A 27,521-nucleotide genomic window follows, 5' to 3' on the forward strand; every position below is an offset into this window, starting at 1 on the left:
TACTGTAAAAAAACTAAAAATTTGACAGCATAACAAAATTCATGAATTTTATCATTGAAGTTCAGGGCAGGCTTGACAGTTGCTCTTGCTTGAACTGAATTGGTGAATAATTCAACAAATTTATTGCAGTGAGATGTAAATGTACTGAGAATATCCAGGCAAAACTTTTATTAAATAATTAAATATGATCTTGCGGCTTGTGCTTCATTCCATTAGTACCTGAAATATAGAGAGTAATGTGAATTTGCCTTGAATTAAATTGCAATTTCAGTATTCAATTTCAAATCATATCTAACTTACTAGGTCTACATACAGTTACAGTGTCAGTTTCAACTTTCAAGCATTATGCACCAGCAATAAAAGTGGAGCTCAATCATCAGCTACAGCCTACAGGTGAGTTGTATCAAGATTCCATCCTAATCTGGGGCCTTCTGGGCTATTGGACTGAATTTTCCAAAAATGACAAGTTTGCAATAACTCTGTTTATGGGTGATTTACCAAAATTTTCAGCATAGTGACAAACCACACATTTTTTAGAATCGGTTCCTTTTTAATTTCCTCATTTACTCGAGATTTCAACCAATTTCTTATGTATATGCTGGTAGTATCTATGATACTTTACTGGTCTACTTATACTTATAGGACTCAGAAATCAACTTGAGGGAGAGTCTAAAAAACTCTGGTTTGCCACTATGATTTCCAAGAAAAATAGCCATTTTTCTTATTTTCAGGGAAGAAATTGGGAAAGTGCTACTTGACACTCGGACAGCAAGTATTTCATCTTAAATATTGATTCAAAAAATGTATAAAAAAACAAAGTGATCTAATCTCCAAAGATCCAGGGTTCTAGGTTGAAGCAGGATCAAGAAGGTAGTCATTTGTCAATGAATTGATTGCACTTAAAGTTACAAGATCTGTTTCCATTTGAGTCTGGTCAGGGGTACTAAAAAATGGCCCTTGGCCAGACCCATGTATTTCTAGAGTTTGACTATGTTTACTGGTCAATATTCATAATTCTGTCCAACATAAATTTTACATCTTGACCAGTAATTTTAAATTCAGTGTTATTTTGTATATGTTGTGTAGTATATCACATGGTAATATATTGGTGTCTGGAAGAATAATAGTATATTGGTGATAATAATGATATAATAATAATAGTATAATAGTAATAGTATATTGCTGTCAGGAAGAATAGGCCAAGTTTGGCTCATCACCAATTAATGTAATTTTCAATAATTTTATAGTTTAAATTCAAGGACAAGGTAATGAAGTGAATTGGTCAAGCAATCACTTTAATAATTGCATCATTTAAATTATTTGAAGGCATGTGAGATATTTTGAGTGAGTTTGTAGATAACTTCATGAAAATTTGTTTCAAAATTTGTGACCTTGCTATAACAACACTAGGCCCTGTTGCTGGTGAGATTTGAAATTCACTCTGTTGAAAAAATAGAAACCTCTTCCATCAAGAATAAATGCGCATCATTATTAGCAGGCAGCTGACACAACTTGTTTCAAATATCCATATCTTGGAAGAAATGTTTAATGCCAGAAATTGCCAGCTGAACTTCACATTTTACCTCATAAAAAGAAATCCATAAATCTCCTCCATGTATAAATTATTGAAATCACAGAGCCTGTCCCAATGTTAATTTGAACTGATTGCAGCTATTGAAGAAAAGTGCAAACAAACAGAGGGTTTGTTTGTCCAGCCATATAAAATGTGAAATTGTCTTGTAGCTTATAGTGTACAGCTTATTTTGAAATATGGGCTGCGCAATCTGCTTACCAAACGTACATATCTGAAAGAATTATTCATTCACTTCTGTACAAAATCTTGCCAAGCGTATATATCTGAAATAATTATTCATTTATTTCTGTACATCTTGCCAAACGTACTTAACGGAAAGAATTATCTATTCACTTCTTTACAAAATCTTGCCAAACGTACTTATCTGAAAGAATTATTCATTCACTTCTGTACTAAATCTTCACCGCCAATCAAGTTTCCGATTCACAAACTTGTTCTTTGCTAATCAGCTCATAAAAGTATAGTTCCGTCACAGTTGAATAGGCAATGATTGTTTAATGCGGCAATATATCCATTTAACATTATATTCTTAACTCTCAAGTACGATAACAAACCCTGTGCGTGAATGCCGTGATATCGTTTTTTTTTCTATTTCAATATCTGTATTAACGTGCCATAGAATTAGCAACCTCACCGTCCAAAAATCTATAATTTGAGTGAAAATATATTGCGATAATTCCGGTGTTCGGAGTGCATGCAGCGTTAGTTTGACTTGTTCCTAGTAAGAGTAGTTGATGAGTACAATTGCTAGGTGATAGTTGAAGATGTTATGTTGTCACTGAAGGGTTATTGCTAGGTGATTGTTGAAGATGTTATGCTGTCACTGAAGGGTTATTGCTAAGCACGGTCGGCTGCAGCAGCAGCAGCACTAGGCTGGTCTGGACGATGTTATTGAGGTGATGGCTTCGTCCGTCTCAAGGTCACTGGGTCACTGCCGTCTGGTCTCTCCAGCGCTAGCTTCCTCCTCCCTTCTTCCCTCTCCCATCCTCCCCCTCCCTCCTCCATCCTCTTACTCCCTCATCCATCCTTTTCCTCCCTCATCCATTCTCTTCCTCCCTCTACCATCCTCCTTCACCCATCATTTTCTACCCTCTCCCATCCTCCCTCCTCTCCTCTTACCTCTCCCATTCTCGTCATCCATTATATCTTTCTGAGTCGCTTCAATTCTTATGCCACAATTTCCCCCTCATCTTCCTCGTACCCTCGCAGCCTCACAGGACCCCTCACATTCCTTATATTCCAGGCCTCCTCCCCAAACTCCTCATATTACCTACTGCAGTGAGCTGCTGCGCTGTGTCCTCAAGTCATCTACCACATTTTCTACATCCTTTCTCTTCCTCATCTTCCCATCTTTATTGGCCGGATCAAGCCATGCCTAATGTATTGTGAACCACTTCCGTCTTTGTTGCAATTAAAGTTAATCTTCTCTGATCTAGGTACTGTACTCTGCTATTTTCAACTCTCCTGTGTCGTACTGTACTCTAGAAATTTAAAAGCGAAGAAAACACCACAAAAATTTAGCATATCTCTTTTGAAAACGTTTCGGAGACCAGCTCCATCGTCAGTTCGATAAATCTAGAACACAGATAAATGCAGAAAATTAGTTTGGAGTTAATAAGATTTATCGAACTGACGATGGAGCTGGTCTCCGAAACGTTTTCAAAAGAGATATGCTAAATTTTTGTGGTGTTTTCTTCGCTTTTAAATTTCTAGTGAATCTGCGATTAAAGCAATCTAGTGACTTTTTTACTTGTGTACTGTACTCTGCTCTACTCTAATCCTGTGTTGTGCTGTGCTCCGCTTTACTTTTCGATGCTGTACTGTGTACTCTTCTCTGACTCACTCGCTGCTGCTTCTTATCTGCAACTGCATTGCTTCTGCAGCTACTATCGTAAAAGGAAGTGCGTTGTGTGTGTGTGTGTGTGTGCAAGACGCGGAGTAATATGTGTTAGGATAACCCACTACGTGCTGTGTTAGTACGACACGCTACGTGCAGTGTTAGTACAACACGGTACGTGATGCATGAAAACATCACGCTACGTGCTGTGTGCGGGGACAACACGCGGTTGTAGCCGTCGCTCAGCACCTGCCTTCCTTGTTGCCATTTAGAGTCTAGCCTCCTAACCGCCACCTGGCGCTCCATAAACCATGTGTCGTATCACTTAGCCTCCTCCATCTGTGAGTCGTCATCCCGCCTACCAGCTGCACTTCAGCCTGCATGAGAACTGCATGGCCTTTTGTATATCACAATCTTCTTAATATCAATTGCATACCACGAACTGTATATTACCAGCTGCTTCCCACCAGCTGCATCCTACCCGCTGCATCCCACCAGCTGCCTCCCACCAGCTGCCTCCCACCAGCTGCATCCCACCAGCTGCATCCCACCAGCTGCCTCCCACCAGCTGCATCCCACCAGCTGCCTCCCACCAGCTGCATCCCACCCGCTGCATCCCACCAGCTGCCTCCCACCAGCTGCCTCCCACCAGATGCATCCCACCAGCATCTCACCAGATGCATCCCACCAGCTACATCCCACCAGCTGCATCCCAAGATGAAGTTTAACCGAGCTGACTTATCTACACATTCAAATGTCCCTAAAACGATTCTTCCCGAGCGTCGTCGCGTTTATTGGTCCGTGCGACGAACGGCTTCCGGGTGTGACGCTGCTCTAGTGTGCGGTCTGACAACTGCATTTCAATGCTATTTAATGATTGAGCGCTCGGTAATTAAGTTTACTTCAGTTTATGAAGGTCTTTTTTGACTGGCTTCGTGAAGTTCTGAAGCCTATACGAAGCCTTGATGCTTGTTGATCGACGGACGAACACTGTTGCGTCTTGTGATATTACCGGACTTGACCTTTAAAATTAACGAAGACGCAATTATGTGTATTAGGTTAAGTACTGAGGATTTAGTCCTTTAATACGTCAACTACGCACTTCTAAGATGCAACTTCTCAAAAAGTGAAAAAGATTAGTTCTTGTCGCCGATTTCAACATGGATTGTGCTAGTAAAGCAAGATCGATCACAGCCAGAGCTTGTAGCTTATGAAAATTCACTTTTGAGAAGCCTAACGCGTTCATAATATCAAAAACTTATGATCAGGTTTTATCTTTTATTCTTGTATAGTTACCTATAAATTTCCGTACTCCCCTCAATGGCTGATGAATTACGAGCATGATATTCACTGTGATCATAAAATTCGACTTTACTTGGACGTATTAATTGTCTTGATTAGTTCTTTCTTGAATACCATCAAAATTTGAGACTAACGACCACCGCGCACACTTGCAGTAAAGTTACTCGCGCGGTGCACGCAGAGCTTTTAACATCGTAACGTAATCTGCTCCGCGTTACCCTCTTAGTGGTAACCAAGTTACCAGCGCAGAGCTTTGAACATCGTGATGTAATATGCACCGCGTTACTTTTTCAACGGTAACCAAGTTACCGGCGCAGAGCTTTAAACACCGTGACGTAATCTGCATCGCGTTACCATGTTAATGGCAACCAAGTTACCAGCGCAGAGCTTTAGAGTGGCGCGATACTCTTGCGACTCGCGTTTCAGGGTCACGGCGAGTGGCAATGAACGCAGTCGTTGCCCCCTGCATCCGCCTCCTCTTCCAGGCCTCCAGCCCCCTCCTTCCCACTCCCTCTGTTGCCTCTGCTTCTGCTGGAACGGATACTCTAAAATACTTACGACATCGTAGATGCAGCGGCTTATCTTTCAAGTTTTGAACGGACCTCACGAACTGCAGATGGAAACGTAGATTCAATGTTGGGTACAATTTGCTTACAACTAAATTCAATATTTGACCAAAATGCAGAAGAATTATGTTTTTGCAATGGCCCTGCCATAAGTCAAGGAACCCACATCTACGAGATTCAAGAAATACGACCTCACATTGCTGTTTTAGAACATTTACACAATTTCCTAACACATTATTTGTGTTTTTGAATGCGTGAAAATCCCCTTTGTGATTGTATTCTAGACCCGCCGCTACTTTCTCCGTGTTTATTTTAGTATTGTAGCGTTTTTTTTTGCAGCAGTTCGTCCTTGTCGAAGTGATCCATACAATGTTTCCGCGATATGAGGTATCTACACTATGCTACTAGTGTTATAATTAGTAATTGATGTTTCTATGTCCACAGTTCAGCAAAAAGTTGTAACTAATCGTGACTATCGTGCTGCAAAACCAGTTCTCCATTGTACGCATTATAGTAGTTGTCGCAACATACAATATAATTCATTTTGCGAAACTGCGTTCGCCAAACTCGTCGTCAGTTAGTGCTCTTCGTTCTTTTCTCTGAATTTATCTGATGCCGTCTCAATTTAATTGTTCTCTGGCAGGAAAATTGTTTTTCTGCAGTTGTGGTTTATCGGTTGAGCGACCAGAAGTTTAATGGTGATATTTCGAGCTTAGATTTGTCGAAGTGAACAGCATTGCTAGTCGCTGTTGGAATTTTGCCTTCTAGTTGCTGAAACTACTGTCGTCTGCGTTGTTATTAGCTGTGTGTTCTGTTCATATTGTATAATTATGGCTTAGACTGTTTCTGTTAAAGAAAAGGGAAATAATTTTCGTTGTTTTATTATTATTATTATTTTTAATTAGTTTTCGAACAAGCCCCCACTTAATCCATTCACAGCACACGAAAGTTAATTTTTTTAGTATAAAGTTTCATTGGAAAAAATGTATAGTATTTTCTTAAAATCTTTAATGTTCTTTCAGTATTTGTAATCGTTGGCAAAATATCTCTCCTGAGTGAAATGAAATTATATAAGTTCTAAGAAAAGTTCAGGTTGTATTTAGTATCGATGTCGATCTGCATTATTCGTGAGAGTTTGATTTCGTTTTAGATGACAAATGTCCATTATGAGTCAAGTAAGAAAGAATTTGTGACGAGTTTTACGGTGATATAACGAATTCGATACCGGTACATATTCGGCTGCTAGTTGTTTTAGGCTTTTGCTTAACTTTACTTACATCTTGAAACATTTTTCAGTTCTTAGAATTGTAAGTAATGCCTAGTTGCAACTCTTACCTGGTGCGTGCCATGCTTCCTCAGCTTGTTTGCACTTTGAATATCAACAAGGTATTATTGAAGAAGTAAAATGCTTAATTACTTCCTAATCCTATATAATGCACCGATTTTTTCCACATCGACCATGATGATGTGAGTTAGCTTTCATCCCGTTGTAGTTCATATTCCGTACAATATAATTATCGTGATTCACCTAAGATCGTGCGAATAGCTAACCTGACTTTGTAATTCTTCTCGCAGTGGTGTCGGGGAGTGAGAGCTCAGGTTTAGCCTCATGTGGACAGAACTCGTCAACACAAAGCCCGACCATCTGACGTTGCTGTGGTCGTAGCTACATAGCGTCCATCGCTCTCACCATGGCCCAGTGATGTGGAGGACTGCTCCACTACGCTCCTCTTATAAAACACCACCATGGATCTCTTCCTGCTCAATGGAGAGCCTGATGATCTCTCTCTCCAGGATATGATCGAGAAAGACATGAAGTCGGAACTTTCGCTCAGCACCTACGACCACGAGTAAGTATATAATGATAAAAAGTGTCAGTTATGATTCTAAATTGGTCTATGTCGGGGTGATAATTTTAACGTGCTTCGAACTTTGGTTCGCATTCGATTTGTTGATTATTTGTTTGGTGCTCTATTGATTGGTAATATAACTGAACGTTAGACTTTTTCATCAGCTTTTTAATCACTCAGTTCTCGATGATTCCATTGAATCGGGGTATCATATCGTTGAATACCTCTACGTCATTTGAAATTTAACATTGAATATATTGTTTCAAATTAATCGATCGGTTGCATCTAAATTCAAGTTGATATTCATTCGTTCGGTACTTAACTCGTTTTTGAGTCACGTATCTGCTTTTGAGTGGATTTTCTCTTGGTCAGCTTCGAGAGCGATATGTGCATGGGAGCGTTCGAGCCTCTGTTCGACGGCCTCCCGAGCATGGATGTGGACCTGCCAGGCGGGATAATGACGCCTCCTGCCAGCTCCTCGGCCCACAGCTCGTGCTCCAGCACAGCCAGCAGCCTAGAAGACGACCAAGCGAGCGTCTGCATGGAACAATCACTGAGTGACATCACATGGTACAGTGGCACGCACGGAAAAGATATTCTCTTCGACCTGGACAACGCAATCATGGTGAACCCTTCCGTTGTGTTGCCCAGCTCCCTGGCGCTCAGAGTGTCCACTCATCCTGGTCAGATCATCACGTCAGAGGCGGCAACGTGTTTGTTCACTTCTCCTGGATTAGTTTCGCCGTCTTTAGTTGGGTGCAATGCGGACGTCTCACCGTTGCTCACTTCTCCTTCTCCGCTTCTTTCATCATCGTCAGTTATGTTGTCCTCGTGCAATGGGGACAATACAACTCAGAGTGACACGCTGCTCTCTGAAGCACAACCCACGAGGGTATCATTGCCTAGTATTTTGTCCCCCAGCATCTACATCAAGACAGAAACACTCCAGTCATCTACACCGTCCTCGGTATCACAGGTGAGCTCGCGTCTCTGCGTGTAAATCTCATTGCTGACAGATTTCCCTGGACTTATTACTGCTGGCTTAGATTTAATATTAAAGCTAATGATGAAATTTAATTGTATTTCAAGAATAGAAGTTTCTCTTTTGGTAGGACAATCTATTTAGTTTACGCGCATTTCGTGTCGCAAAAAATAATCTAGAGAATAAGTACCTGCTTGGAGAAGTGACTTGTTTATAATCCATAATATGTTTTACTCGAGAAAGTTTTATCAAATCGGATAGTAATTACAGTCGGGTAATCGGCTGTCGGCTTGCCTTGAATTTTTGTTGTGTAGGTACGTACATGTATTTGGGTTTAGTAGTTAAAAAGCTCTGAGCGAGGCTTATGCATTTGTATTCTTTTTCAGATTCTTGATTTTATTAATTTCAATGTATTGTGCTAATAATACCTTCCTAATTTATCATTAATATCATAACTTCTATAATTCCCACAATAGAGCACCTCAGCGTCTTCATCTCAAGTAACCGTGCTACGGCCTACGGTGACTGTAAGCAGTGGTGGGGTAGTCAACAGTTCCCTCAACCCTTCGACAACCCTCATCACGTCACCCAAACAGCTCACCCAACAACAGATCGCCAACAGTCTGGTCACCCACCACCAGACTCTAGGAGTCCACAACAGAGCTCAGCTCTCGTCCAGTAACGGATACAGCGGCAACAGAACGCCTCACAATAACGTCGTCCACAGCTCGGATGTCACCGCCACATCCATCGCCTCTGTGCACACAACCATCAATAACGGACCAATGTTCAGGTTAGTTTTCCCCACGTCCATTATTTACAACTTGGAAGTCTTCGCGTGGACTGAAGTAGATCTATTTTTTAACATCTCAAAATAACTTCCCAGCCGTCGTACTTAGTGGCCGATAGTTTTACCGGCAAAGAAATGTTCGCTTGCATCTGGCGCAAATGAAATGAAGTTTAAAAATTTAATTAGGTCCAAAAGCAATGATCAAAAGTTTGCGTTATAGTCAAGTGTTGCATCTCTGGCTCTACCGGTCACCATGAATATAATTTGTCGTTCAAAGTGCATTAATTTATGTGGAAAAGCCGTGCTGATAATATAAAATACACACGACTGAAGGGTTATGATCAAACTGTGTTATATTGTGTGGGATAGAGGGAAGCCTGGAGGCGCTCGCTCAGTAAGCAGCAGACGAGGAGGAGACGAGCGCGCCCTGCCCAAGCCTGCGTACTCCTACAGCTGCCTTATTGCTCTCGCCCTCAAGAACTCCAGCTCCGGCAGCCTCCCTGTCTCCGAGATATACAGCTTCATGTGGTGAGTACCACACCATGTCTACAACTTTGCAACTCGTAGTCTATGTATGTATTACCATCCTATGTTGACCTCCGGCAGCCTCCCTGTCTCCGAGATATACAGCTTCATGTGGTGAGTACCACACCATGTCTACAACTTTGCAACTCGTAGCCTGTGTATATATTACCATCCTGTGTTGACCTCCGGCAGCCTCCCTGTCTCTGAGATATACAGCTTCATGTGGTGAGTACCACACCACGTCTACAACTTAGCAACTCGTAACTCATGTATATTTTACCTTCATGTGTTAACCTCCGGCAGCCTCCCTGTCTCCGAGATATATTTATACAGCTTCATGTAGTGAGTACTACATGCAACTTGGCAACTCGTTGCTATACACACATATATATTAGCGTATTAATGGTAACTAAAGTGATGTCGAATATATTATACCCTGTACTGTTGACTATTTTGTTATATAGCGTATACTCAAAATGTGGTGCTTTGATTTATCGTTTGTACTACTATATCATCACGACTTGTAAATAGCGATAGCCAAGTCGACCTTGTCACATCTCTCATTGAAAATTCCCTGCTTAAGATATTTTTCATTCGGCTATCTATTCTTTTGCTTTTGAAGTGCTGTTAATTTTGGGATATTTTTCGATATTTTCCACTGTAACTCTGGGGAGATCTGTGCCACGTAACATCATTCAATGTCATTGGAAGCCGATCAGCTTTTGCGAGTCAATTGGCCAACTGCATGTGTCAAGCCACTCGTCTTGTGTGACATGTGGTCTGCTTAACGCTTTGGTTTCTTTGTTGTGTGATACGCGGGAGAGATGAGCTATTATTACCACACTTACTCGCATATAATGTTTCGTGATTCGAATGTATCATACGATAAAAGTTCATTTGTCACTGATAAAGAGAAATAAACGCTTATCATTGTAGTGGCAACTACAATTCGTAATGATTTGCTGATTTTACTGTGTTAATTTGTTTACTTATTGTGAGCGTGTTACTGAAAATGAGCCAAACTCCCAATCTTGATACCTGCACATGATTGGCTTGATGTCTTGCCCTTTTGCGAGCGCGCTACCTTTTTTGTAGCCATCGTGCAATGGTCTTCTACGCGATTGTTCATCCGGTCAGTTGTCAGTTTTTAGGTTCGTTTATTTTGAATGCGTTTCAGCATATCCATGTGGCCGTCTTGAACTGTATATGAAGTGTTTTGTTTGCACCTACTTATGCTGTAAAGTTCGTTATTCTCCATTATTTGAAATTTTTATTACTTTACATGGCTTTCAAACTGTGTATTGGAACCAAAAAATGTGCATTTTTTATTAGCTTTCGCGTCAATTTTTTCAACACAGAATGAGGAAGTTTTGCCGGTAGAACTAAAGTTGGGTAAAAGTTATTTATCAACTTCTAGATTCCCGCTATCATTGAAATTTTGTCGACTAAGGACCACATTGATGGTGCTTGCGGGTCACGGATACCGAACCGGCTTCATCGGACAGGTTACCACGGAAATGTTATTAGTAGTTGCTCGGGTACTTGAGATGTTTGATCACCAGTAGTCAGGTTCCTATGGGGCCTTTATCGTGAATTTGACTCTGGACGCCTGCTGACCACAAGTAAGGCTGCAGGTGTTTATGAGGGGTGCGGATGATGCGGATCATCTTACACGTCGTAGCCTGCATTGCATGCGCTGCACTGCAGAGGCTTCGACACTCTCACGCTACTGATCTTATATCCGGTCAACTAATCCTCGGCCATATTATCAAGGCGGTGTTACTTATCACTCTCGTTAAGATTATACGCATATATACCAGGAGTTCAATGAACCAATGGCATTTGTCTATGACAAGTGTGTTATGTGTCTATGCCGAGTGACTGTCTCGAACAGGAATGCAGCAACCGTTCCTTAACAGTCTTATTTGCACAATCTTAACAAATCTGCTGTACAGTATTGATTGTAATCAACGCCTGCTTCTTCAATTTGGTGAGCATTTGTGCAGTCATGATTAGTATTCATGCAGCGTAAAGGGATGATAACGACATCACGCATTCTAAACAATTATTTATTATTGGGTAATGTGTATTATTCATACTTATTTTTTATTATTGGCTGATTTATAATGGGTAGTAGTGTATTATTGGTGCTTGCTAGCTACATGATGTATAAAAACCAGGTTTGCGCGAAAAAGTGAAGGTCAATAGAATTACTCAACTCTGATGATTATTAGGAATGATTTACATTATTTTTTATGAATTGCGATGTGGCAATTTGTGTAGGAATTAGTGTTATCACGTATAGTCGAAGATTATTTAATTACCCGACCGCCATTTAAAATTAATAACCGCCATAGATTCATTGTTGAATCGATGAATATTTTTTGGGTGGCTACAACCTGGGATAATACTGCATACGTTGAACAAATATGCATATTTTTGTATATTTTCGGAATATTTTTCGTTTGACAAACGAATGCTCGAAGAACATTCCCAATGAGAGGGTCTTTCTGCACTTAGGACGAAAGTCTCCACTGCAGGAGTTGCGGTGTTCCGGTCTATTCACGATGAACTACTCGATCAAACTTATTGTAAAAGTTTGCTGAAGAAAGTTGCCGATTAGTTCACAACGAGTTCGCCTTCTCACAATTGAAGCTCGTATTTTTTTTTTTTTTGTGTTCACCCAAGACATTATTCCAGTGTTTCTTCGCAAACTAAGACCGATTTCAACTGCCATTTCTCCATTTTTAGCGCATTTTCTCATTTATGGAAAAAAAGCGCTATTGTGCTCGTCATGTCCGTCTGTCTGTCCGTGACTTCACGTTTTCGTCGACGAGAAAATGCGCTCTCTGTCACTCACTGCAGTGAGTACTGAGTTATATTTTTTCTGTTTACGTAAAGCAAGTTCACTCAATGCAGTGGAACAAAGGGTATAGTTTTTCGTTTAAGATTTTTCTGCGATTTTACCACTTCCTTCGTGTGTATTCAGTTTGAACAATTGAGATTGTTTGTTGGCAATGTAACTGCGCACCTGGCAGTGTCACATTAAAGTGTCCGTGCTTGAAGAACATCGAGATGTCGAGGGAGAGTTGCAGCAGCGCCTGGCCGCGCCTTGAGTCGTACCTCTTTAAAGCTCTCCCTCTCCCCTCTGCCTGCGGACTGCTCTCAAAATATCCTTCCCTCATTCCCCTCGTACCTCAACCAAATAATTACAGCCAGGGCTCACTGCCATCACCGGAACCATTTTCAACGAACGTACATACGTATGAATAAATTTTTCTTCTATGATCAAAATTGAATTCTTGACTTATCGCCATCTCCTGCTGAACATTTAATCAGTGTTAGCTCGTTGTTGTCACAATTATTTGCACCTCATTATCTGTCATATTTTGTTTTCAATTCGTCTGTGCTGAAAAATCACTAGATATTTTTTCATTTACCTTTTATTTCTTTCTCTTCCGTCAGGCTACGGGTAAAATTTATTTCTCCTGATCATACTTTCGCTTCATTTACGTTGCTTGTGATTTGTAAACTCTATTTTTGTTTGGGAGGCCTAATTTTATCATTATTTTCAGTTTTTGTTTTTATTTGCGGACATTTGAAAGACTTAATTAGAATTAATGAATGCTAGTATCTTCTCTTTATAACCCCGTGCTTGCTAGCGGAAAATTCAAATTGGACGAGCTTAAAAATGGAAAGTTTACCGATCGTTACCCTAGTTGTTCAAGCACTACCAATTTTTGCCTGTCCTAGGTCGTACAGTTCATCAGTAAACCTATGCTGACTCAATTTGCTAATCAAGACAAATTTTTACGGTTTATTAATAATGCTGCTGTAGCCTTCTCATTTTAGGCAGATATCACATGTTCCCTTGTTGTGTTGTATTTTAACAAGAATCAATTACTCATAGTGTCATGTGTTTCAAATTTAAGACTACCACTTGAATTGTTCTACTTCAGAATATTTTAATTCGTTCTTACTGTTTAAGATGCACAAAGTTTGCAAATACTTGGATTGCCCGGATTGCATTCTACTGGCACAGACTCGTAAAATTTACAATCCCGCGGTGTTCAATTATTATGCTAGTAGTTATTACAATCGTTCTAATTACAGTGTTATGTTATTATTTTTCGGCAGGGTGTTAGTGTAGTGTTCATACAAAGGGGCCGTAATGCCATTAGTAGGAAATGAGAAGCGGGAGGATGGAGCGGCACTCACGCACCGCTTTATCGATCTCTCAGCCACCCTCGTATGCGCTGCTGTTGTGCTGCTCACCCCTCGGCTGCCGGCGCGGGAGCCCTCACTCTGGCTGGCGTGTTCAGTCTTTCGATTCATAAAAAACATAAACACACGAGAACATTTTTGCTGAAAAATAATGCCATTTTTATTTAGAATTTCTTTAGAGAGAAGATAAACAGGGCAGGAGAAAATGGATATTCGTGTGTGCCTCAGGGTTACGTGAGCGGGGCAATTGATGACAAATTTTGCTATCACGTACGACTATTTTTCCGGATCGATTTACTGTTTGCATTTCACACGGGTGAGAAAAGTGAACTGTTTTAGACAAGTTCCTATTATACACGCCATCTATGTATGTCTAAAACATCTTGAAGACTTAAAATTGGTTCCGTAATGAAAAGTAGATTTTAATTTCTTATCATTATTTTGGCTGTATAAATAGCCCTTCTAAACCTAGACGCAAGATGCTTAGTTACTGTTAGAGTAAATAATCATTTGAACTTCGATTTATGTTCTTATGAACTGCTAATGGAAGAACGTGCTGGGATTGAGCCGTCTGGTCAGTCACCTCCGTATATTACTGCAATCAATGATTTCATTCAATCGTATGATCAGGAAGGTAAAGTAGAAGTAAATAATACTGATTTCAAATTCGCCAAGTTCAAACAAATTTTAACCTTAACCTGATGTGTGTACATATTGCCTTTAATATATATTGTATTAAAGATGCCTAAAGATCGAACGGATTAAGTCCGAATTGCTTGCTAGTACCGTCGAAAGTGGCAACTTATAACATGGCTCTCGTGGTAAACTCGTTCAAGTCCACTTCTAAAATAAAGCCACTTACCTTACGAGTTTTCAATACCTCTTCCTACATTCCATGCTGCAAAAATTAAGAAAAAGTCGCCCGATTAGGTTCTTTGTCGTTTCGATATGAACGTGCGCGCTCAGCCGGATGATGGTGTATCTATTGAAACGACTGAGGTCTTGATTTAGCTCTCATTAAAAGACAAATATTATTTATTATTTTTAGGTATGAAACTATGTTCTTTTGTCAGTTTCTTAGTCGTAGACAAAATTACGAGTACCACAGTCAGTGTACGGTATGTACAGTGCACTTATCTCGACAGCAGATGTACACGAGACGTGCACTGTACCCTGGTCTCAGCGGCAGATGTACACGAGGCGTGCACTGTGTACCCTGATCTCAGCGGCAGATGTACACGAGACGTGCACTGTACCCTGATCTCAGCGGCAGATGTTGCTATAGTAGCCACGATACCGTCCCCGCTCTACCCAACCTCTGCCGGAGCCTCCCTGCCTCGGCACCTTTTTATCGATTTGGTTCTCATTGAGTCGCTGTGGCTGCCTCTCTGTACACACCACAACAGCGCTCTCTTCCTCTCCCAACTTACCCGCTACCTGCTCCTGTGTGGGCAATGGATCCCAAGTTTTTACTCCGCTGATCAATTCTTGTGATCTGATCTCCTTCTTTATTGATCGACTGAGCGCGATCATTTTTAAGGTTTTAAAAAGTTGTCCAGGACAACCGTTGAGATTGCTCCATCATATTACCATCTCTTAATTTTACTGGCGCGTTTAACTATTAATTCAAACCTGCTCTACGAATCCATTTTGTGGTCAGTCGATGAAGCAGTTAATCTTTATTTATTCTAAAGTATGGCCGGTATTCGTGTTGTATTTGCAAAGTACACCTTCATTATAAAGAGCCATGCAGTGTCTAGATACAAGCCAAAACTTGCAGTCAATTTCAATGTTACAGTTCTTCGACGCAATTAGTATTTTGACCCAGTTGATGAGAATAAAACTCACTGATAATGAATTATTTTAAACTACAAAGAACTGCCTAATGCCCGATCTCGTAGAATATTTCGATGTATTAAACATATCGTGAACTTTTCCCGAAAAATTATGAATTTTACTACCTCGAAATGAGGTGTTGAATTTCTACAATTTCTTTGTCAATGCCGCGTGCTTGTGGAAGTTTTTTCTTCAATGTGGACGAAATTATTTGTTCTAAACTTGGTTATTAGCAACATTATTTTTCATCTCCTATCTCGGTTATGGAGTCTGTAATCGATTCTAATCAGTTGTGGCTACTGCGAAAAACGTTAGTATATAATTACATCTACGCGGTATTAATCATGCATGAGCGTTTAAAACCATTCGTCCATTTTCCTCGGGTGGGTTAAAATCACTTATGATGAAAGCCCTTCATTTACGATAGCATTATCGGTGCTTTTGTTCGCCTACAGAGTCATGAACATCGCATTCAGTATCAAGTGCAATTATGTTTGAAACGTTACATTTTTCACTCGAGCTGTTGTGAAACTTGCGAGTCAAGTGTAGTCGCAACCCGATCGTGATTTTTTGAACTAGTCAACAATGAATGTCACAGCGAGTCTAACGTGATGATAGTCTCACACGCGAGACGTGCTCTGTAGTCTGTACTACGCCGTATAAATTGCTTATCGAGTCAACAATGAATGTCACAGCGAGTCCAACGTGATGATAGTATCGCACACGAGAGGTGCCCTGTACTACGCCGTATAAATTGCTTATCGAGTCAACAATGAATGTCACAGCGAGTCCAACGTGATGATAGTATCGCACACGAAAGGTGCCCTGTACTACGCCGTATAAATTGCTTGTCGAGTCAACAATGAATGCCACAGCGAGTCTCACACACGAGACGTGCCCTGTACTACGCTGTGGTGTTCGCCTCGCGGGCATTGTGTGGCTGTCGTCATTCATGCGATGCCTGGGGTGGGCTTACTCTGCTCTCTTCGCTCCAAGCAATGGCGCCAAATATCGTGCCATGCCCAGCTCTTTAACAGTCCCTCTCTCTTTCACTCTCTGTCTTCTAGTCTAGTCAATTGATATTCTAAAATGTTTTATTTTTTCAAGGGCAATCTCGACTCCGATGTTCTGTTAGTATTCTCGCTCCCTTCTTCATTTGTTTTTTATTCTTCTCTATTGATGATTTGCGATTATATTAACATTGAGTATTAAATTTTTGTTATTCAACAATGGAAGATTTCCTAGTTATTATTATTTCATTAACTCTTTAAACTTATAAAAGAGAATTTAACGTAAAATATGGATATTTTCATCCTTTGTTGCAATGAAATCATGCGTTCCTTCAAATATTCGACGTTGTATAATTCAAGTGAGAGAACTTCTTGTCATAAATAACAGGTTTTCATAGCGTATCAAGGGAAAAAACTCACAATTCTTATGAGTTTTTTTTATCTCTGTTTCAAGTGATTGTTTCGTTTTCTTTCGTATCTCCCGTTTTTCATTGTTTAGAGACATGTTTCACAGTGTTCGAGTGTTTGTAAACTCGACTGAGTTTTTTGTCTAACTCGAGTCTGATGGACATCTCGAGCTGGATTTTTCTTATAGTTCTAGCGCGTAACTTATGAATAATAATAGTTTAGTTTTAATTTATTTTATTCAATCTCATTGCATATGCTGTATCGAATCGAATTTTTTACAGTTTTTTGATCGTTGTCCAGGTACTTGGTAATAATTCCGATTGCATGCTACAAACCCGTCGAACCCAACCTGTGATATGCCAGTGGAAACAATTGCATGGTCTTTCAATTTGACTTTTTAATTTAATTTTTATAATTTCGGTCCGCTTCTCACATGCACAGAAAATTAATCGGCCAATATTTGAATTTAATCTAACATTTCAGCTCTAGACGACGAAAGTTAAGCATCGCAAATATTTCTGGGTATCATTTCAATGAATTCGTAGCTACCGTTCTCAGGTGGAAAGATTTGTGAGAGAGTCAGGCCACGGCAACGTAGTGCCTGCTCTTCGTTAGGCCTAACGCTGCGACGTGGAGAGAGCGAGTGTCTGAACACCGCGCTGTGGGCTACACCTTCACCTCCGTACTGTTCTCGTTACTCCTTCACCTCCGTACTGTTCTCGTTACGCCTTCACCTTCGTGCTGTTCTCGTTACGCCTTAAACTTCGTGCTGTTCTCGTTACGCCTTCACCTTCATGCTGTTCTCGTTACTCCTTCACCTTCATGCTGTTCTCGTTACGTCTTCACCTTCATGTTGTTCTCGTTACTCCTTCACCTTCGTGCTGTTCTCGTTACGCCTTCAACTTCGTGCTGTTCTCGTTACGCCTTCAACTTCGTGCTGTTCTCGTTACGCCTTCAACTTCGTGCTGTTCTCGTTACGCCTTCACCTTCGTGCTGTTCTCGTTACTCCTTCACCTTCGTGCTGTTCTCGTTACGCCTTCACCTTCGTGCTGTTCTCGTTACGCCTTCACCTTCATGCTGTTCTCGTTACTCCTTCACCTTCATGCTGTTCTCGTTACGCCTTCACCTTCATGTTGTTCCCGTTACGCATTCACCTTCGCGCTGTTCTCGTTACTCCTTCACTTTCATACTGTTCTCCTTAATCTTTAATACTCGTATTCTCGTTGTTGCGCCTCCGCTCAAATTTCAGCTCGTTTTTTTTTTTTTTCTCATTAAATGCCACGTTCAATTTTTTTCCACGCCAGAGGATATATTTTACGTTAATTTTAGCGGTGCAGAAGTTCCCCTATCATTATCGATTTATTACTGCACCTAGTTACAGTATGCGAAATATTTCATGGCACTCATGATGGATTTGATTGTTGGCTTTAATGAGTTACTGATGCGACTTATCTTGACGAACGACTTACGAGTAAAAGTAGGACCTCGTATAATTTAACCAGATTATCCTCTTTTGTTTAGAAGTGAATTTTTTCCGACAACGGCTGCGTTTTCAAGGGATTCCACACGTTTCTCTGTTTATAGCACACGATAAAGGTTGGGTCTGTCTGTCTGTGTGTTTATTTATACGAAACCGGGATAAAACTAAGTCCTGGTCGGTGAAATATTTCGGAAACGTGATGTGCAGAATAAATAAAAGCAAAACATAAGTAGTACTAGGAAAAAAATGGTGAAGGACCTTCGAGGATGGTTGTAACTTCGAACTATCTCTCAGTGGTGATGCGCAATCATTTTACCCTGAACGATGCAGTTGGGTTTTAATGTAATTGAGTAAAGTTCCTGAATCTAATTGCCAGCGCAACGGAAGGAAACGTTGCGGGAATGAGACTAGACTTGGAACCCGTTTCTTGATACTCCATAGCTTGGTTCAGGAGACTGCCTCCATAGTTATTTCTAAGCCAGTATTGCGGTCAAGGTCATGTGGTCAATGTTTGCAGTGTTGTCCTCTTAGTATTAGGGATGTTTACTGATGCATTTCTTACTGTCAAAATGTTTGTATTTGGATGAGCTGTTATAAGAGAGAGTTAACTTGAATACTCCATTGTTTATTCCATTCTGAATAACCCATTTACTTATGTATTGATGTTGCTTTATTTTGACGGAACCCATATCTAGATTCTCACGTATTTTTGCCTCAACTTTCTTAAATTTTTGGTATTTGACCGTCCATAGCCGCTAATAAATTTTATATCACATTCGTTTCTAGTGATTATGCGTTTTAGTACTACTCTAGGAAACATTTACATGCGTTGTTTCTTAATTCTTATATGTCTGAATTTTACATTATTTTTTTCAGTGAATACTTTCCGTACTTCCGGACGGCTCCTAACGGTTGGAAGAACTCCGTCCGGCACAACTTGAGCCTCAACAAATGCTTTGAGAAAATAGAAAAACCTGTTGGTAAGTATTGTACTAGTGTGAAATGATGGGATTTACCTAATTTCTTTTCTGTATATTCATCTTATTTATCCATACAGGTGCTGAATAAACAAGGCGCAACAGCATATAATTAACCGATATACCAAATAATTGTTATTCAAGTAACTCGGAGGGTGTTAGTTAAAACTCCTATAGTGTATGAAAATCGAGTTCTTCCGATTTCCAATGGCGGTTTTACAATGTTATAATGCGCAACTAACCATGCCTGACTGCCGCCTACACCGCATGTTAGCCTGCATTGCAGTGTTCATTCATAAGATCATTCTGTAGAGCTTGAATATTCAATTCATCAACCACCGCTTACTACCGGCATATGTATTTAAGTCTTGGAAGCGAACACCTCGTGAATAAATAGCTAGGGCGAAATTTCAAGAAAGCCGACTGTTTTTCTCATTGTTTGCGGATGCTTACGCTCTGTTCCTCTTTCAGTGTCAGGAAACAATCAGCGAAAAGGCTGCCTGTGGGCCCTAAACCCGAGCAAGGTGCACAAGATGGACGAGGAGATACAGAAGTGGAGTAAGAAGGACCTGCAGGGCATCAGAGATGCCATGAGTACACCAGGTATGTGATGAACTTGCAGCATCAATTGAAGCTTTTCCTTGTTTCTCTCCATAAATGGTCATGGTAAGTTCATGCATACTTGAATTGAAACTTCAAAACTTATCCTTCTTCGTATCACCGATCATTTTAATGCTGGAGTCAAGGACTCCAACAATCGTTGCTATATTTACTTTGGAGCAGATATTTTTCAGTGTGGCTCATGAAAAATTCAGCCACATAGCTTCCGTTTAATCTCTGAAACCCTCAAATGGTTTCCATGCCGCTCAATGGATTGCCGACTCTGGTTTTCTATTTCACCTGTGAGTAACAAATGACTTCAATGCGTCCCATTTGAGCAGATATGCTGGGCGCCCTCGAGCGAGGAGAGATGAAGTTCGAGGCTGCAAGCAGCGCGTCTTCTTGTAGCGAAGACGACGATGATGACGATGAAGTTGATGCGCTAACTCTCACGGAGCCGCCATCTTCGATGACGGTACTGAACCGTGGTAGTATACAGCAGACGCGTACTGCTCTGCACGTCACCAAGTGTCAGCAACCCGCTATCCTGCGGCAGAGCAACACACATCGACAACAACAGATTCTCGCGACTAAAGTGAGCGCCACGTTACCAAGCTCGCCCGAGTACATCTTGCCCGACTCGACCATGACAGAGATCAGCTTCCAGACCAGTGCTGGGGGTATCATAGACAGCCTTGGCAATGAGATCAGTATTGACGACGAGGTCTCTTCGAGCAGCAATATTTGCGTCACGGCTACTGACGTATCCCCGATAGCTAGTGTCGTGGTATCCAATAACGTTTCCAGTCTGGGCTCTATTGTTGCTAGCAATAACAGTATTACCCACTTAACGTCTGGAGTTGTAACTTCTAATTTAGGCAACATCACGGCCAATATCAGCGCGGCCGCGAATGTGAGTGTGTTAAGCTCTCCTCGGAGTCTCGTGCTCAGGAAGCTGCCTTTAGCTCCGGTGCGCGCTTCATCCCTCAGGGCAAACTATGTCTACTCTCCTCTGGGCTCACCGCATGGACTCAACAGACTCGTGCTAAGCAACGCTAAGATAGCTTAACCGTCCACGCCTGAGTGTGCTGTACAACTCTCACCTAAAATGCTAAATTTTCACCGTAAATGCAATTCTGATATGATATGCAATAAGACTCCTAAATTTCCTGCTTTCAGGAAAATTAGTTTTCCGATTCTATGGTAAACCGTCCACTGAAATAAATCATTAATTTTTTTCTTATCCGACGTTAAAACAGACACATGTTTAAAAGTTTCTTGGTGATTTCAGATTCTATTGATGCTCGCATTATTAAACTAGGAAGTAAATATGGAGTGCCTAAACTTGGTACATCCTCGACATCGCACTTCCAGGCCTTTCCCTAAGCACTCATGTATCGTCTTATCTCCTTTCTTTTCTCCTCTGCATGCTGTCTTGCAATGAATATTTGCGAACATATTTTATGTACTACTGACGCATCCCTTCAAGTTTTTTAATTAATAAAACTAAAAACTATTTTTGTAATAAAACTTAATTTTTAAGTTTTATTAAAGTTAGAGTCAAGTTTTCTTAATAAAACTTGAAGGTGCGAGCCCTTCTCTTCATGGATGTGTTGTACATAGTGAATAATTGGTCATCCTGGTGCTGTCGACTTGAGCTTATCTGGTCTAAGCCAATCTTAATGTGTATTTTTATATGTACCGTATTTGTTAATCTACGTGACAGGACAAATCGCTGGATGTTTCCAAATTAATGCTGTAGCGTTACAGTTGGGATGAGCATAGTGATCTTCTGGCTCTGCAGCTGACTACTCCACTCCAGGAGCGACGACTTCTGAACATTTTTTGCATAATTATGTACATATGGGCGTGTTTCTGAGTAGAGATTACCTGACGCGATCTATTTAGTTAGATTTATTTAGTCAATGGCAGCTTATGTATTTGCTTAAGTTATTGCTCCTGAGGCTTTTTTTGTCAGTAATTTTTCCAAGTCACGATGCTTTCTCGCAAAAATTGTCACACTTGAAGTCGTCCTAATTATCATCTCGCTTGCACAAGCTGAAAAAGCATTGCAAAATTTTGTGAACGTGCACATTTCTTTGCGGAAATATTATTCACGTTTATTCTGTGACTACTTTAAACTTTTAATGATCTCTTTTTGTCTTGTTTCAAGTGGAGCGAGTTTCATCGATATATTGTGGTCTGCTCGATATGTCTGCTCCTATCGTCCGTCCGTATCTGATCCAAAAGCATGAACTGATATCCCCCAGCAGTTATGTTCTTTATATAGGTAAATCTTGAATTTCTCTTTCTCTGTCGCGAAATGGATTATTTCGTTGAATATAGGATATAATTATCCGCTGCGAGGGCCAATGAAATACGATCCAAATTGGTCTTGGCTTCATAAATTTCTTACATGGTACAAACGATTATGACATGCTCTTTTCTGTTGGGTATAAAATGTTGAGTAGAATAATCTTCAGACTCAATTCTTCGATTTCGATTTGAAATATAAGCACGATGGCCAGCATTTTTTTGAATGAAACATATCAAATTCTGATAAATGCAGCAACACTTGAAAACCGCATGACTGCAAATATGTAGACGAATGTAAAAAACCTGTTACACGGTCAATATTACCTGACTCACTCGTGTTGTGAAGAATATTTTGTACCGTTCGCTCTTTTCACAACTTGTTGCTGAATTCTGGACGCTTCAGAAGATTGATGTGCAGTGTTTGAAAACAATCTCTGATGTAACGCTTTCAGTCTTACACCGAGTTTCGTAAACAGATCTAATCCTGTTATGATCGATAGTAGTGTAGGTATTCTAGAAATTGAGTGTGTTCCACTCAAAGAGTTCAAAATTTTTGAGTGAATCTTTGTACCTTAAATCATTAGTACAACGCAAAGTATTATTACAATGACGATGACTTGTGCTAACTGTGTGGCATCCAACGCTTGTCGTGGACAAACGCATTCACTCTTCCGTGAAAATTTTGTACAGTTTTTTTTACCAATTGGCAAGGATTCTGTGATATAGCCTACCTGTAAAATGTTAATCGCTCGTATGAGCCAACTTACTATAAGTATCAAGCTCCAGTCCCTCAAGTCGAGTTTGTTGGTCATTTATTGGATTATCCAATACTTTTTGTTTAGTAGATAGTTCTAATGTATTTTGTGTGAACATAGACGGTGAATTTATCTTTGATGTAGATAAATTCACCCTGTGTTATACAATGATGAGAATGTATAGCTTCACCATGATCTTAACAAATTTATATTGTACCTTTCTTTACTATTCCTTAGCTGTCAAATTCAATTGTGAGACTGGGTTTACAACCGAGTGACAAAATACTGGCATTTGAGAGTAATTTCGTTGAGCTGTACATATTCCACTCATTGCTACGATAATCAGTCGTCAGTAAATGCACTCGAAAGCACAATTGCTTACTGCAACGGTCGTTTGTGCAGCAGCTCGTGCATCACTGCTGTTAATGAGCTAGGAGAACGAATCAGCTCTTTTCAGAAGCATTCAAAAATGTGATGAGTACAGTACTATCAAAATAGGGTGTCGGTGATCGTTTTGCACTAACCTCGTTTATCTAAATTACTCTATTTTGAACTTGTTTATGTTCTAAAATATTTTTTAGAACGTCAACCTCGAAATCGCGTACTAGATTTTTGGTAACATTTTCGAAAATGCTCTTATCAAATTATATAGTTTATTAATAGTTTCACTATAATCAGCGTTCTAAGTCAACGACGAAAATTATTGATGCAAGATAAGACGAAATTTCACGCGCTATTCTGGAGAGACGTGCGCTAACACTTATCCAATTCTCCGAAAGAATTTCTAGGTAAGCAGAGCCGCGTTTAACTGTTTTGATGTACGTCTTTCAACATTGGAACACAGTCTGTTTGTAAAATACTTATTAAGATTCAGAGCAATCAACTCAGCGAAGTGAAAATATAACGTCATCATAAAAATTTTGACAAATACGACTGTATTTTCTCTATCTGCCAAAAGTGCAGTGTGGTGTTGCTGATTTATGAGAACTTATTTTTATAGTAAGCTGCGTATTATGTCGGATGTTATGTTCTCTATTTGCATCTTGGTTCAAATTGAGCTTGTAAATAACGATTTGATGTCGCCTGGTCTTGAGGCCAAGTGTCTTTGATGTCCTATTTAATTTTGTTCTATGTTTTTATTGTTAATGACGACCTGAACGGCTATATAGCTGTTGTGGTTTATTTTTCATCCAATTTTGATTTGAAAATCGGGAATTTTTCTTGCTAGCGTCTTTTTTGTTATGAAAATAGAAATAGAAGCATTTAATGCATGCAGCTGTTGCTTAAAACACTTGTACGTTTTGTCTTAAGGTTGTAATTTATTACAATTTGCAGTGATCTATTATATTTCTGAGTGTTTGAGGAACTATGGACGGAATTTAAGCTGGCTTGTAAGTCGAGGGCATTTTGAGGTGCATTATACAAATCTGGTAAATTTTATTCTTTGAAATGAATTTCCGGATGCGCGAGTTAGGAAATGGCGTATGAAAAAAAATTGTATGGTTGGTGAATTATAAACGGGTATCAGGCATGGGCTGTATTTATGTATTTTTTGTATGTAGGGCGTCTGGGAGGAATTTGAAACTAATAAAAATGAATAAAGGGTCTGTTAAAGGGCTTGAAACTTAAATTTGATAAGCTAAGGGAAACTTGGACTGGCAGCCGCTGAAGCTCTCGTCTTGTACAGGAGCTTATCTAGTACCTGAACAATCTGAACGACCATGGTAGAGCGCTGCTGCTACTCGCCTCTGCACACGTCAGTAACTCACGATTTTCGTGTACCAAATCTAATTTTGATATGTTTTACATTGCAAGATATCAATGTTATGAAGCGACAATAATTCTATTTCGTCGCGAAGTAATTAATAACAATAAGCCATCTTAAGAAGATATTTCTTTTTCATGCTCTGCTTTAGTATTAGCTAAAATGATACGAGATTATTCCATTGTGAGGCCGTCATGCTTTGTTGTGCGAGGCCTTCATTCATCCGATGACGAAGTGAACTTGCTTGGGTGGAGTGCCAAGTAATTTTTCACTCATGAGAATACATATTGAACATGCATTGTGCGGTCATGGTTGCAGCGCGCTACCGTTGTTTGTTCCATTAGCTTTAATGAACCGTATATAGTCATTAAGAGGCATTAAGTCGTATATTGTAAAGAACTTCTCATTAATTTGGCTCGCTTGCCACTTCACGTCGGTCATTGCTGCTAAGCAGCCAAATAATTGCTTTCTTGAACGTGGTACAAAGGATTAACTAATAGGACCGATGTAACACGGGCAACAATTCGTCGTGAACGAAGCCAAGAAACCCTCCGAGGTTGTATTTCAGGCTCCATATTTTGATCTATCTGGGCATAATATGGAACTTGATTCATGTATTTGGAATCACCGTTGAACCAAAGATTGTTTTATTACGAAAGTGTTGTGAAACATTAAGTATAAATTTATACACGGAAATGCTGTGTAATAATACATTCTGTATGGCGTTGGATCACGTAGAATCGTTTGATGTGTTCTACTAATAATCACGTGGATTAATCTGGATGTTTTTAGAAAACTATCAATCCGCTGATGACAAACTATGCTTAGTATATTTGCAGGATCAAATTCTAAACCACGCATTACCTATACGTTAGAAGTCGACCTCTACGGATGAATTATTCGTTTGTCAAAGATAATTTTCCTTACTTAAATCAAAGTTTACTCGCTTTATCGCCGTGAGTTGATCCATAGTTGGTTTGTAGACAAAAACTTTATGGTTTCAGAGTTGATTGTAAATTTTGTCTCGCTTGACAAGTTGTTCCTTGAAGGAAGATTGAAGATAGGACTCAATATGCAATAATTTTCGAGATTTTAAAATCTTTGGCAGTTTTTCATCAAGCGTGAATGTGATTTTATGCTCTGGTCATCACCTTCACCCTGCAAATAATAGACGTTTATAAGTTTCTTGTCTCGTTGAAAGTCAAGTCATAAAACATTGATACTCTTGTTATTTGGAGACTTGGCCTCTCCCCCTGATATCGAATTATATTTTGCACAATGTTTTGATTATGAAGTTCGCGCGTTGGTTAAAATTTGTTGCGATAGACGTGTCAAACATTTATCACGAATTATCTTGGGCAAATTTCTATTATTTTGGTGTTTTTTGTAAGCTATTTGTATTCTTTTGGCATTCTGATTATCCCAAAAGTGACCTCAAGAGTTATTTGTCCTGTTTCAGTTTTCAAATGTTTTAAGTACTTATATTATTAGTCTGCTTATATAGCAAGTTCACAAGGAATTTAAGAGCAAAGAAAACGCCAAGAAAATTCACCATATCGATATTGAAAACGTTTCGGAGTCCAGCTCCATCATCAGTTCGACTAAACTAAAAATTAATAAAATCACTTTAAAAGTCAAAATTCAAAGACAAAACTTTAACAAGAACTAACATTATATCGAAAATGTTTGCAGTTATATTGCAAACATTTTTAGTTATATATAAAATGTTTTATATTTCATATATTTGCATAACTCCAATAAGCGACGCTATTTTTCCACTATTTACAAATGGACAAAAGCTCTCTTTACACGTGAGGTTAGAAGGCTTTGTCATTCCTATTATTAATTTACAACGCCTTCTAGAATGTTTTGTATTTCACTGCAGAAAAATTTTGTTCAAATCTTGCCAAATATAAATTACTATTGGTCTCAGTTAAAGTTATAGCTTTTGATGATCACTTTTAGTGCTTACCGTAAGGCACTCTGCCTGTTACCAAATGTTTGTTTTCTTGCCAGGTTTTCAGCTTATTACTTTATCGGTAGAAGGCTGTCGCTGATACCGACATCCAGAAGAAGCACTTTCCCGCATTCGTCGTACCTATGAAGTTGCCAATTTAATCGAAAATGGTGGCAAGTTTTAGCAATAAAAATTATTGCCGAAATAAACGTGATGTCAGTGATGTAATTTGTTCACTTGCTAAAATTAGATAAACTCTTGATTGCTTAATTGGAGACCTGAACCCGAGCAATTGAAGGATAACCCCTAAGATGCTCTCAACATAACAATCTTAACGTATTGATTGATAATATTGATATTCTTGCTGGTGTGACATAATGACCTGTTACATGTAAGTTTTTTACTCGGTTTTTGTACTAATGTAAATACAAAATTTAGTTGCAATTCATGTAATAATCTACCTGGTATATATGTAAATATATGGAAATTCAATTTTTTGTATCAGTGAAGTGAGTGATACCAAGCCGAGTATCACTTCCCTTTTTCGGCTATCGCTCGCTTGAGTTTAAAATAATTTCCGCTGTCGACGTCCAATAAGGGCATGATGCATGTCATGAGCTTCCTCGTATATAGTAGCTCCATGGTTTCCGATTAAAAACTTCGACTCATCATCAGTACATCCAAGGACACGTAGTTAGAAACGAACCACTGCTTTGCAATAACGTTTTTATTGGAAGAGGTGCGCTT

General features: G+C 39.6%; 1 protein-coding gene across 1 annotated transcript; it reads left to right on the forward strand.

The window, feature by feature from the left end:
- The first annotated feature begins 87 nt into the window (after window positions 1-87).
- On the forward strand, window positions 88-24,070 carry LOC108665689. The gene is made up of 8 exons (XM_018152467.2): window positions 88-393; window positions 6,875-7,149; window positions 7,522-8,125; window positions 8,608-8,924; window positions 9,291-9,449; window positions 19,281-19,384; window positions 19,853-19,984; window positions 20,323-24,070. The coding sequence occupies exons 2-8, from the start codon at window positions 7,046-7,048 to the stop codon at window positions 21,048-21,050; spliced, it is 2,148 nt and encodes a 715-aa protein (XP_018007956.1). The 5' UTR covers window positions 88-393; window positions 6,875-7,045; the 3' UTR covers window positions 21,051-24,070.
- The last annotated feature ends 3,451 nt before the right edge of the window (window positions 24,071-27,521 follow it).

This window comes from Hyalella azteca, unplaced genomic scaffold (assembly GCF_000764305.2).
Source record: "Hyalella azteca isolate HAZT.00-mixed unplaced genomic scaffold, Hazt_2.0.2 contig5580, whole genome shotgun sequence".
Taxonomy (NCBI): domain Eukaryota; kingdom Metazoa; phylum Arthropoda; class Malacostraca; order Amphipoda; family Hyalellidae; genus Hyalella; species Hyalella azteca.